Source organism: Aotus nancymaae, unplaced genomic scaffold (genome assembly GCF_030222135.1).
Source record: "Aotus nancymaae isolate 86718 unplaced genomic scaffold, 86718_ANA_hifiasm-v0.15.2.pri h1tg000021l, whole genome shotgun sequence".
In the NCBI taxonomy this organism is placed as follows: domain Eukaryota; kingdom Metazoa; phylum Chordata; class Mammalia; order Primates; family Aotidae; genus Aotus; species Aotus nancymaae.
In genome coordinates, this window is record NW_026988433.1 from 16,251,090 (window position 1) to 16,264,824 (window position 13,735).

Here is a 13,735-nt window from a genome sequence, read left to right on the forward strand (position 1 = left end):
CTTTAGAAAGGCCCTTGTCAGGGTCTTTTGGGTGCAGGTGCTGGGCGGCGAGAAAGCCTCTGTCCGCGCCCCACGAGAGCTCAGGACCTACCCCTCCAACCTCCCACCGCGCCTACGTCAGGGTTTCTAGCCAGGCGCTGGGGGCGCGTTAGGGTTAGGCTGAAAGCGTACAGGTGCCAAGTCTGACCTGAAACGAGGCAAGTTAGCTGTAATCTGGCTCTTCCACAAGATTTTGAATCCACCCACCTCCCCCAAACAAAACAGGCTCGGTATATTTTTGAATCAGGCAGCCGAATTCAGTATCAGCTTCATCCAAAACGGCAAACAAGGCTGCTTCCCTCGCCAAATCGGAACTCGAGCTGAATTCAGGAAAAGGGGAAGGAGAACAACCTTCCCTCGCCTCCGCGGGGGTCCCCCGAGACCCTCAAAGCCCGGGACCTCCGCCGCGGGGCGCCTTCTCGCGTCGCCCCGCGCCGCGCTCCCCGTCTCCCAAACCGCGCGCCCCCTCGCTGCCGGCGCCGCTAGGGTTAAAAGTTACCTCTCGGTTTCTTCTGCCTGCAGCCCCCCCCAACCCCCGGGGGCCGGATGATGTAACCCCCCTCCCCGCCCCCCTCCACCATGTGACACTTTAATTAATAATAGCGCCGTCAGCACAACAAACGCACAACACAAGGAGAAACTTGGTGTCCAGGGGAGGCCCCCGGCGGCTGGAGCGCGGCGGCAGCGGGCGCAGAGGCCGGAGGGAGAGGAGGCGAGGGGCGGCCCGAGCGCGGGGCGGGAGCGAGGCCAGCGGTCATGTGCCCGTGCCCCCTGCACCGCGGTCGCGGCCCCCCGGCCGTTTGCGCCTGCAGCGCGGGTCGCCTGGGGCTGCGCTCGTCCGCCGCGCAGCTCACCGCCGCCCGGCTCAAGGCGCTCGGCGACGAGCTGCACCAGCGCACCATGTGGCGGCGCCGCGCGCGGAGCCGGAGGGCGCCAGCGCCCGGCGCGCTCCCCACCTACTGGCCCTGGCTGTGCGCGGCCGCGCAGGTGGCGGCGCTGGCGGCCTGGCTGCTCGGCAGGCGGAACTTGTAGGAACGCGGGGCTTCTTGGTGGGGCCGGAGCCGAGACCCAGCCGGAGCGAGCAACAGGTACGCGAGCGAGCGAGCGAGAGCCAGGGCGCGGCAGCTGGGCACTGGAGGCGCTGGGCTGGCCCGGGAGCGGGAGAGTGGCAAGTTTGGCTTTCTTCCCTTCCCTTCCCCTTCTTCCTCTGTTCTCTTCTCTTGCAAGCACCTCCGGTCAGCTCTTCTACTCAGCCCCCGTCTTTCCTTCCAAGTGTCAGGTCCACCGTTTCTGCCCCCATCTCTCCGAGTCCTTAAGCGCATCTTGCTACTTACTCCCTTAGAGCTCGGTGGCTTGCGGAGAACTTCGGCCTCCATAATCCCCACCAGTCCCACAAATAAACACACAATGCAAGTAAAAAGTGTGCTTGCGATGAGAATGTAGTTGTAAGCTACGCCAAATACTTATAATCTGTCGCAGTTTCAAGAAAGGTCCCCTGTCCCCTTCAAGCCTCTTGCCGTTCCTGAGTCGCCACCGTCTCCCTCACCTTTGCTCCCACCTCTTCTCCCTAAGTGTCACTTCTCCAATCTCTGATCCCCATTCTCTGCCACCCCAATCGCATCTCGAGACTTCGTCCTCCTTGTTTCTGGCTGGCCCAATCTTCAACCCCAAGCCCCGCGCATTTGCAAATTTCCTCTGCCCTGCCAACTTCGCTCCTTAGCCAGTGAGGTGTCCTGTTTAAGGAGTTTGGCCTCCAAGACGGTTGTAGCTGCAATGGGAAGGAGACTCCCTCGGAGTGGGCTGGTATAGGAGGCTTTTGGGGAAACTCCAATGGGAAGCCTTAAGTAAGGAACATTTACTGAGCTCCTTCTGGGTGCTGGGCACTGTTTAGGGAGGTAATGTTTTGAGAGATTAGGACTGGACGTGGGTATTGAGCGCCTAGTGTGGTTGGTATCAGTGGGAGGAAGGTTCTAGGCTCTTGGGGTGGGGAAATTACTGTGCCCTAGCTGTGCGTCTGGCACTGTGCTAGGCGCTTTGAGGAAGCACACAGTGTAAGCATCGCCTTATTACTCTGGATCCTGGAGTAGCGAGGAGCGCTGCAGAGAATAAAGGTGGAGAGAATCAAGCTGAGTCCACCATAGATGGGTCTAGGGCCGGAAGGTGAAGATCGAAGGTGATATAGCCAGCCGCCCTTGGGTCCCCGCCGCTGAGCCCCGCCACGCGCCGCAGACACCCTGGGAAGCTGGAGCGGCGCCTGAAGGCGAGGCCCTAGCGTCTGCGCCCGCGGGGAAAGGTGGCAGCCGGAGCGTGGGGGGTGGCAGCGCCCAGGGAGCTGCGGGGGTGCGCGGGGTGTGAGCCGGGACCGCAGGCGACAGATGTCGCGTGGGCCCGCGCAGCCTGGGCGCTAGGGAAGAGAAGTGAGCGCTTCGGGGCGCACTCCGCCGGGCTCCCGGGCGCCGGGGTTCCCATCCACTTCTCTCCGCCTTCTTCCTCCTCTAGTTGGAGAGGCCGGGGGCCCCCGCGACTGAATGGGTCCAGGCTGAGGCTGCCCAATCCCAGGAACGGGAAGAACACTTTGGATGGATCTCGGGGAGCAGAAAAAGGAAGTTGAGCGACAGACGCGAAGCCCAAAGCGTGGAATTTGGGAAGAGGCAGAAAAAAAGTGGGTGAAGAGGGAGAGAAAAACCAGGCGATGAGGTGGGGAGGGACAAGAAGTTTGGGGAGGGTGGAGAAAAAGAGAAACTGCCTGGAGAACAAGTTGCAAGACAATTGAAAAGTGAATTAGAAGGCAAGAGAGGAAGGGAGTAAAATCAAATAGAAATGGGGAGAGGGCTGGGACACGGCTTTCTTTGGTTCTGTCGTCCAGGAGATTGGAGAAGCGCTCCCCTCCCGGGTGCCCTGGCGTGCGGGATATCAGGTGCCCCTCCCGGGAGGCGGAAGACTCCGGGCCGGAGCCTGCCCGAGTGTTCTCGTTTGCCAGTGTGTGAGTGTCAGGGGTGTGAACCCGCCCGGGTCCCGAAAGAGGAGGCTGCGGGAGGGGCGGGCAGAGTGCGCCGCTCTGCGCTGGAGCGCAGGGGAGGAGTTGGGGAACTGGGGCCTGCGCTGCAGGGGAGGGCGGCGGCGAGGGGTTTCGCTGTTTTGCATCGATGTTGAGGGGCAGCAGCAGAGTCGCTGCGGAGTTTATTTCCCCCGCCTCCCTCGGCTTCTACCTCAGAGTTACTTCCGTGCTGCGCCCTGACTCTGAGACACCGTCTTCCCACACCTGTGGGTTCTTCTACCTGTGGTGTCCCGCCCGGGCGTCCCCAGCAGCCACCACCTCCAGGGTTCTGCAGGCTCTGGCGCCCTGACCTCAGGATGCTCCGCACGGCTTCCCTCCAGCGCCGCCCCTCATACCCTCGGGACACCCGTAGAATTGCTCACCACCCGCCTTCTGCGCTCCCAGCCCGGGTTCCCCGTGCCGGAGCTCCCTGCACTGGCCGGGATCAGGTTCTCTCCCTGCAGCCTACATCTGATCTTAGAATACCAGCGGCTCCGGCCTTTCTCATGCTTTTAGTTCAATTTGGGGAAACCCATTTTTTTCCAGCTCTGGTAAGTTAAGTAGAAGGGACAGAAAATTCACTGGAGGAAGACAATTTGTTGCGTTCTATACAGGATATGGAGTGCTCTCCTCTTTCCCTACTCTAAGGGAGAAAGGGGAATGTTCACAGCTGTACCTTAGGTGTTTGAGGGAGGCCTGTGCCAGCCATATAGGGTGGGAACCACCACTTTCAATTCTCATAGGTTTCAAGGGTGTGCTCAGCTATATGCGGGATCAATATTTCCAACATACAGGCCAGGCAGGGTGGCTCACACCTATAATCCCAGCACTTTGGGAGGCTGAGGCAGGGGGATCACCTGAGGTCAGGAGTTTGAGACCAGCATGGCCAGTATGGTGAAACCCCATCTCTACTAAAAATACAAAAGTTAGCTGGGCATGGTGGTGCACACCTGTAATCCCAGCTACTCGGGAGGCTGAGGCAGGAGAATCTCTTCAACCCAGGAGGCAGAGGTTGCAGTGACCCAAGAAGTGAGCGGAGAAGAGCAGAGATCTCACCACTGCACTCCAGCCTGGGCGACAGAGTGAGACTCCAATTCAATAACAATAATAATTATATGTATGTATGTGTGTATGTATATATGTGTGTGTATATATATATTTATATTTTCAGCATACCTGTTTTGAGCCTCTCCTGCGAGCCATCGATACTTTTCTCTGAAGTCATTTAAAAGAAAATAACAAACAGCAACAAACACCCAAGACTCAGTTTTCCCATATGTAAAATGGGGATAATAATAGTACTTAATGCATAGGCACGTTATTAAGAGGGTTAAATGAATTAATACACAGAAAGCTCTAGAACAGTGGATATATATGTGAGCCATCATGATTATTACTGTGCATTTACTATTATTCTTTCCCAAGGTAGTCAACATTTTCCCATTATTTTTGCTGGCAATTCCACACCACTCCTGCCTGCCCTCCTGGGAAATCAGTGCCAGGAGGGTCAGGAGAGAATAATGGTTAAGAGACTCTTGAATGCCCAGCCACTTGCTGACAGCATGGCCTTGAGAAAGAACCATTACCTCTCTGCACCTTTATCATCTGTAAACTGGAGCTGTTTCCAGGGTTATTGGGAGAATGATAAGAGAACATTCATCTACAGTGTCCAGTACAGGCTGGGTGCAGTGGCTCAATCCTGTAATCCCAGCACTTTGGGAGGCCAAGGTGGGCGGATCACTTGAGGCCAGGAGTTCAAGACCAGCTTGGGCAACATGGTGAAACCTCATCTGTACAAACAATAAATAAATAAATACAAAAATTAGCTGGTCATAGTGGTGTGTACCTGTAGTCCCAGCTACTCAGGAGGCTGAGGTGGGAGGATCACTTGAGTCCCAGAGGCAGAAGTTGCAGTGAGCTGAGATCACACCACTGCACTCCAGCCTAGGGGACAGCAAGACCCTGTCTCGAAAAAAAAAAAAAGTGTCCAGTGCAGTGTCTGTCTCTTAATTTCACTCAAGGATGTCATAAAATAGAGCCATTCTTTTTATTTCGAAGGGGAAGCCAAGGCAGAGAGCGTCCACCTTAGTGATCCCCAATGGAATTAGAGTTTCAGTCTTTGAGGGCACACAGCCCCCCTCACCCCATGACTTGCAGGGGAAGAGGAGATGGGGCAGTAAGCGGACGGGGTGGTGCACAGTGAATTCCTGAACAAGTGAAATTCCCTTTCTTCCAGAGCCCCAGGGGAAGCTCCTCTGAGGCTGGGGAGGCCGGGAGGAGATGGGTATGATTTAACCAGTCAATACTCAAAGATACAGAGGAGAGGGAACAAAAGACGCTTTATGGTGAGCATTGGCTGGCGGAGGCGTGGGAGGGAGGAGAAGCGTGCCTAGGGAGGGGGCAGGGAGGGAGAGAGAATGGAGCCGAGGAATCTGCCTGGGAGTTGGGGCCAGGGCTGGGTAGAATCCTGCTTTGAGAGCAGGGGAAGGGGAGATAGGGGGACTCTGCAGGCCCATAAGGCGACGTGGTCAGTGGCAAGGAAGATAATGGGCCAGCGGGAGCCTGCTTTAATGAATTAATGACGGCCTGGACAGCCAGCCAGACATGCTAACTGGTTCTTGGCAGGTACTTTGGGGATTAAGTGGTTAAACCTGGAGGCGCATCCTGCAGGCCTCCCTCCCAGCCCGCAGCACCCCTGCCAGAATTACTTTTAGAGCTTGAAAGCTTGGCCTTCTGCTTGGCGAGGGAGCCCGGGGAGGACAGCTGTTGGGGAGGAACCCCCCGGGAAGGGGCCAGATGTGCAGAACCAGGCAGCCTTCCTGCCACATGGTCCCTGTCTGGAGTCATCCGCTCGCCTAGTGAGAGGCCAGAGTACAAGTGACTGAGCTGTGGATGGAAAAGAGCCACGCCCGGGGATAATGAAATACACCCCCAGATGTGGGCTGGCTGCATTTGGCAATCACAACTCTAGTTTTTCTGAAAAATCAGCCTTTTAGATCTATGTTTGGCCGATACGGAGAGTTGGGTGGGGGCTTTTGTTTCTTTGGTGGTCCTCCCTCGTGTCCCTGTGATAGGATTTCACAGGAATAGAAAGCTAACCCACAGTGTCCCTAGCCCCTGGCGACTTGCTTGTCACACAGTAGGTGTACAATAACTGTGCTGTATTACATGAATCAGAAACTATGCAACATTGGTCAGGTATGCTGGCTCACACCTGTAATCCCAGCACTTTGAGAGGCTGAGGCCGGTGGATCACTTGAGGTCAGGAGTTCAAGACCAGCCTGGCCAACGTGGTAAAACCCTGTTTCCACCAAAAATACAAAAAGTTAGCCAGGCATGATGGTGTGCACCTGTAGTCCCAGCTACTCTGGAGGCTGAGGCAGGAGAACTGCATGAACCCAGGAGGTGGAGGTTGCAGTGAGCTGAGATTGTGTCATTGTATTCCAGCCTGGGCCACAGAATGAGTGAGACTCCGTCACAAAAAAAATTTAAAAAAGAAACTATGCAACATCATCGCTGTTGTTTCCCAAATTCAGATTCTTCCACTTTTTCAACTGCTAATTATTGAGTACCTTCTATATATAGGGCACTGTGGATACGGGAAGGATCAAGACGTGGAGTTCCCTGCTTTCATGGAGCCCACGTTTTACTGGGAGGAGACAGATAATAAATAAATATTGTTTTTGTTACTACTTCTGTGTAACAAATTACTCCAAAACTACTAAGTTTTACTTAAAACAACTAGAGCCACCCTCTGTCTCTGGGAGGGAGTGGTTCCAGGAGCCCACCTTGGATCCCAGAATCCCAGGATGCCAAGTCCTTGATTTAAAATGGTGTAGTGTTTGCATATAACACCTACACACTGTGTGCTTTAAATCATCTCTAGATTATTTATAATACCCAATACCATGTAAATGCTATGTAAATAAGTATACTGTATTGTTTATATATATATATATATTTAAAATTGTTGTGTTATTTTTAAATTTTATTTTTTCCAATATTGGTTGAATCCGTGGATGTGGAACCCATCTATACGGAAGGCTGACATATTTGACCATGCTCATACATTCTGTAGGTTAGGAATTTGGTCAGAGCATAGTGGGGGTGACTTGTCTCTGCTCCAGGATGGCTGGGGGCTGGAGTCATGGGTAGGGAGGCAACCTGATTTACATATCTGGCTGTTAATACTGGGAGTCAGCTGGGCCTGTCAATTGGAGCAGCTGTACTCAGCCTCTTCATGTGGCTTGGGCTTCCTCACAGCATGGCAGCCGGATTCTGACACAGTGACTGGGAGCTCCAAAAGCAAGTATCCCAAGGAATTAGGGGGAAGCTGCTTTGCTTTTTCTGACCCAGCTTCCGAAGTCACTTTGGTTAGAAGCAAGTCACAAGCTGATGCAGATTCAAGGTGGGTCAGAATTAGATTCCACCTCATGCGGGAGTGGTGGGGTTCTGGAATAGCATGTGGAATGGGAGATATTATAGTGGCCACCTTTGGATTATGCAATCTAACACAGAGATAGTTTCAGAAAGTGCTCAGGGCTCTGAAGCACAAATACACAAAGGTAACACAATAGAGAGTTTCCCAGGGACTCCTCACCTGTGGCGATGAGCGAAGGAAGGCCACTTTGAAGAGGAACCAGGGGAATAGCGGATCTGAATGACACAAAGGAGCCAGCTATATGAAGACATGCAAGAAAGGTGTTTTGGGAAGAGAGAGAGCAAATCCAGTGGCCTGGAGGTGAGACTTTGCATAGTACATTTCAGAAAAGAAAAACAAGTAGCTTGGTGCCAGGGCTGGGTGTCCAGGGGCAAGGATGCTGAGATGAACGAGTCCCAGTCAGAGCCCTCAGGTGCCCCCAGATTCAGAGACATGAGACCCAGGCTGTGCCCCTGCCCTCACCTCTTAGTAGAAGTAAACCAGTTCACCTCCTGCCAAGGTCTGAGAGGTCCTGATCCCTGAACCAACTCACACGGGCCACCCGCCTCGGTGCCAGGAGAACATTGTGGACATCCATTGGTTTCCATCACTCTTAAACTCTCACCATTCAACTCAGCACTGGCTCCCCTCTTCTTTTCCTCTTCTAAACTGGCGCCCCTGCTGTTGAGTGGGGGATTTCTATTTAGCCCACATCAATAAGATCATCCTTTTATGACTGCTGGATGGCCAGGCAAGGAGAAAGCTCCTTCCTCTTCCTGTGGAGAGTCAACGGGCTTATCCAAGATGGCTGCTTTCCCACAGAGCTTTCCCCCACTGAACCTTTGCTCCATGGGCCAGACACTTGGGCAGGACGGAATTTAATTGCTCTGGGAAACTTGATATAATATTCCTTAAAAAAAAAAAAGTCGCTGGACGTGGTGGCTCATGCCTGTAATCCCAGCACTTGGGGAGGCTGAGGTGGGAAAATTACTTGAGCCCAGGAACTCAAGACCAGCCTGGGCAACATAGTGAGACCCCAGCTCTACAAAAAATAAGAAGTTAGCAAGGTATGGTGGTCCACACCTGCGTTATCAACTACCTGGGAGGCTGAGGTGGGAGGATTGCTTGAGTCCAGGAGATTGAGGCTATAGTGAGCTGTAATCGTGCCACTGCAGTCCAGGCTGGGCAACAGCGTGAGACCCTGTCTCAGAAAAATAAGTAAATTTTTCTTGATGACAAAAAATATTGCAAGTTCATTGGGAACTATTTGGAAAATACTGTAGTCTTGCCTCTGGAGAAAGGAGGCTCAGCTTTGAGAGAAGGTCTGAGTAGCAAAAGGAGCAGTACTTTCCCATGTAAAGACCAGACAGCATGTAAGCCTCTCTGTCTTTCCATTGTATTAGATTTGACCCTTTTGCGATGTGATTTCTCTTCTTTCCCTCCTTCTCTCTGTCTCTTTCCCTTCCTTCCTTCTTTCCTTCCTTTCTCTCTCTTTCATCCTTCCTTCCTTTCTCTTTCCATTTCTCCTTCCTTCCCCTCCCTCCTTTCCTTCCTTCCCTCCTTCTCTCCCTCTCTCCCTCCCTCCTTTTTTTCTTTCTGCCATTTCTCCTTCCTTCCTTCCCCTCTCTCCCTCCCTGCCTCCCTCCCTCCTTCCTTCCTTCCTTCTTTCCTTCCTTCTTCCTGTCTCTCTCTCTCTCTTCCTCTCTCTCTTCCCCCTCTCTCTCTCTTTGTTTTTTTGAGACAGGGTCTTACTCTGTCACCGAGGCTGAAGTGCAGTGGGAGGATCATAGTTCACTGGAGCCTCGACCTTCTGGGCTCAAGTGACTCTCCCACCTCAGCCTCCCAAGTAGCTGGGACTACAGGTGCATGAGCTCCAGAGCTCAAGACCTCCTGCCTTGGCCTCCCAAAGTGTTGGGATTATAGGTGTGCACCACCATGCCTGGCAGGATATGTACCTTAACACATGGAATCACTCTAAATATATTATCTGTAACCTGACTTTTTCGAGATCACAGGCATTTGTTCAACCTTTGAATATGTTTCTATGAGACACTTCTTAGAATTTGGTTAGTACTTCTAATTTATTTGGTTAGTGCATCATTTACATTCCCCATCCACTGTGGTTGGGCACTGAGACTGTTTCCATCACGGTGAAGGAACAGCGAAGGATCACTTGAGCCCAGGAATTCGAAGCTGCAGTGAGATGAATGACATACTGTACTCCAACCTGGACAGACAACAGAGTGAGACCTCCCATCTCAAAGGAAAAAAAAGAACTAATTAAAACAATTTTTTTTAATGCTCACAGGTGAGAGGATTGCTTGAAGCCAGGAGTTCCATACCTGGGCAACAAAGTGAGACCCAATCTTCACTAAAAAAAGAACAATTAGCCAAGTGTGATGGCTCGCATCTGTAGTCCCACTACTCGGGAGGCTGAGGTGGGAGGATCACTTGAACCCAGGGAGGTTGAGGCTGCAGTGAGCTGAGATCATGCCATTGCACTGCAGCCTGGGCAACAGGGCAAGACCGCATTTCAAAAATAGAAATAAAAAGTAATAATAATATTTTTTTGGCCAGGCATGGTGACTCATGCCTGTAATCCCAGCTCTTTGGGAGGCTGAGGCAGGAGGATCATTTGAGGTCAGGAGTTGGAGATCAGCCTGACCAACATGGCAAAACCCCATCTCTACTAAAAATAGAAAAAAATTAGCCCAGTGTGGTGGTACTTGACTGTAGTCCCAGCTACTTGGAGGCTGAGGCAAGAGAATCGCTTGAATCTGGGAGGTGGAGGTTGCAGTGAGCTGAAACAGTGCCACTACACTTCAGCCTGGGCGACAGAGAGAAACTCTGTATCAAAAAAGAAAAAGTTTTTAATGCTCTCAAATGGAACTTTGATATCAAAACATATTTAGCATTTTTTTGGCTGGGTGCAGTGGCTCACACCTGTAATCCCAGCACTTTGGGTGGGTCGGGAGGGATAGGTCAGGAGTTCAAGACCAACCTGCTAACATGGCAAGACCCTGCCACTACTAAAAAGAAAAATACAAAAATATAAAAATTAGCTGGGGGTGGTGGCGCATGCCTGTAATCCCAGATACTTGGGAGGCTGAGGCATGAGAATCGCTTGAGGAGGCTAAGGATGCAGTGAGCCCAGATCACGCCACTGCACTCCAGCTTGAGTGACAGAGTGAGACTCTGTCTTAAATACAAACAAACAAAAAACATACTTAGTGTTCGTTTATTATAAAGGTTGTCTAGAGCATAAAATCATATGATCAAGATCTGCAAACACTGCTGTTGGCTCCCATGTCTCATTCATGCCATTGGCCTTTATTTATTCATTTATTTGAGACAGGGTCTCTCTGCTGCCCAGGCTGGGGTGCAGTGGTGCAATCACGGCTCACTGCAGCCTCGACCTGGGCTCAAGCAATCCTCCCACCTCAGCCTCTCCAGTAGCTGGGACTACTGGTGTGTGCCACTAATTTTTAATTTTTTAAAAAAGGTGCAGTCTCACTCTGTTGCCCAGTCTGGTCTGGAACTCCTGGGCTCAAGCAATCTTTCTGGCTTGGCCTTCCAAAGTGATGAGATTCCAGGCATGAGCCACTGCGCCCAGCCCGTGTCACTAGCCTTTATATGTCAAGTGTCTATTGGCTCTTGAGCTGGCTGTGACTGGCCTCAACTGAATCTCTGTTGCCTTGCTGTGGACTGTTCTTCATCGGCCACACCTCTGGCCAGTGTCGGGGTGCAGATGAGGCCTAGCATGCCTGTCCCCACTTCAGGGAAAGGTTCCACGTCTCAGCAATGTCACTACATGGAAAGCTTCTCCGCCTGCCTATCTGTACCTATCATCCTGGGGGCAGGAATCATGTTCAACTAATATTCTTGGAGCTAGCGCGTGGTACTTAATAAACCCTGTAAAATGCTAACATACTGATGCTGGTGAAACTAAGACAAAGTGGCTGGCATGGGTGGAGAGGGAGGTCTTGCAGGAATGGGGATATGTCAGAGTCACTGGAATGGATTCAAGAAGAGGTATCATTTTCTTTTCTTTCTTTTTTTTTTTAAAAGATAGAGTCTCGCTCTGTTGCCTGGGCTGGAGTGCAGTGGTGTGATCTTGGCTTACTGCAACCTCTGCTTCACGGGTTCAAGTGATTCTCCTGCCTCAGCCTCCCAAGTAGCTGGGATTACAAGGTGCCTGCCACCACGCCTAGCTCATTTTTGCATTTTTAGTAGAGAAGGGGTTTCACCATGTTGGCCAGGCTGGTGCTCAACCTCCTGACCTCAAGTGATCCAGAGCTGTCTGCCTTGGCCTCCAAGAGTGCTAGGATTACAGATATGAGCCACCGTGCCCGGCCGAGGTACCATTTTCAAAGACAGCTCAGACTTAGAATATTCAAGACTGTTGGCAGACCAAAAAGCCTGAGGCTTGATTCAGAAAATGTAACCCTGGTAACTGTTTATCTTATTCACCAGTACTTTATGCTGAGCCAGGGAAGCTTCATGGAAAGTGACATGAATTTTGGAGTCAGGTCCACTTTCAGATAACTTTCTCCATCTCCCATTTGCCAGTTGTGTGACCTTAGGCCGATCCCATTACCTTCCGAGCCTCAGTTTCCTCATCTATAAACTGGGAATAATAATAGCATCTGCACTGGAGGAGCACTGTATATAAAGTGGCTGGCACAGATTCAGCCCCCATATGTGTGTGTCTGGAAGAACCAATTCTGTTTTATATCAGTAATGAGCTCCTAGCATGAAGGAAGCCTGCTGTAATCTACTCCAGTGTGTACAAGCCATGTCACTGATGTTCAGAAAATGGTGAATGACAGCCTATGATATGTGTTGTTCTTATTTGGTGTAAAATTGAGTCCACAGGCTGGATGCAGTGGCTCATACCAAAAATACAAAAATTAGCCAGGCATTGTGGTGCACACCTATAGTCCTAGCTACTTGGGAGAAACTGAGGCAGGAGGATTGCTTGAGCCTAGGAAGTCAAGTCTGCAGTGAGCTATGATGGTGCCACTGCACTCCAGCCTGGGCAACAGAGCAAGAGCCTGTCTTTAAAAAAAAAAAAAAAAGAAAAAAAGAAGTTTATTCCATGGGCCCATCTTTATGGTATGGGTGGAAGCTCTCAGAACTTTTCTGAGCCATTTGCTTAAAGCAGCTGCTAATCCTTCCTTCCCCAATCTGTGATTCACCATGAGCCCACTTAGGCCACTCTGACAGGGTTAGGAGAATCACTACATCAGGGCTTGAACCTGGGAGGCAGTCTGCTGTGCACCAGCCCGGGCAACACTGGCCTTCAGGTCCCAGAAAGATGCAAACCACCATGGCTATTTTGCCCATTACTGTATCCCAGCACCCGGTCCTGGTGGCATTCACTAACTGCTGAATGAATGAATAAATGAGTGAATGAATTTAGGGGAGGCCTCAGGAAATTTGTGAACACCCAGTAATTAAGCTAATAACATTGGCTGATTTCACCCTCCTCTTCTACTTCCCCCTACTTGGGACAGAAAACACAGTTTGGATCCAACTCTCAAAAGATCCACGAGCCAAAAAGGTCTCTGCTCTGGAAACCTAGCCAGAGCCAGACAGGACACTAGACACAGCTAACCCATCTTCCTCATTGTACAGATGGAGAACCTGACGCCCAGAGATAGCTGCTGAGGGTTCCGATGAGGCGAGCTTAAATGCCAGGTAATTGTAGGAGTGTCTGAGTGTCTCAGGCAGGGGTGAAAATGGGTGGTCTCCTAGCCGAATTTGGCTTGCAGTTGAGTTTTGTTTGATCTTCTTGGTTTGCCCCCAACACTTAAAAGTCAGGCATTTTAGCCAGGCATGGTGGCATGTGCCTGCAGTGCCTACTACTCAGGAAGCTGGGGCAGGAGGATCGCTTGAGCCCAGCAGTTCAAGACCAGCCTGGGCAACAAAGTGAGATCCCATCTAAAAAAAAAAAAAAATCAGTCATTTTCAGGTAGAAACCTGTATTTCCAGTTTTTCTTGAAAAATGGAAAGATCTAACAATGTCTTCTAACACATGTATCCCCATGTGGCAGACACAGGTTGGAGATGAGTGTCAGAAACCCCTTTAGAAAGGACAAAAACACTCCAGTGTCCCCAGCCCCCCCTGGGTACCTTTACTGGGTCCATTGCATTTCAATTCGTGACCCCTGATTTCAGGGAGCCCCCCGTGCACTTCCCTTGATGCACAGACACCCACACACGTATCCTATTTTAAA

At 51.3% G+C, this 13,735-nt stretch overlaps 2 protein-coding genes across 3 annotated transcripts in view; one reads left to right on the forward strand and one right to left on the reverse strand.

The window, feature by feature from the left end:
- LOC105728572 (E3 ubiquitin-protein ligase RNFT2) overlaps positions 1 to 13,735 on the reverse strand; it is a 292,363-nt gene that overhangs the window by 155,792 nt on the left and 122,836 nt on the right. The window lies entirely within an intron of this gene.
- Positions 796 to 1,071, forward strand: HRK (harakiri, BCL2 interacting protein). Its single transcript, XM_021675500.2, has one exon. The coding sequence runs from the start codon at positions 796 to 798 to the stop codon at positions 1,069 to 1,071; it is 276 nt and encodes a 91-aa protein (XP_021531175.1).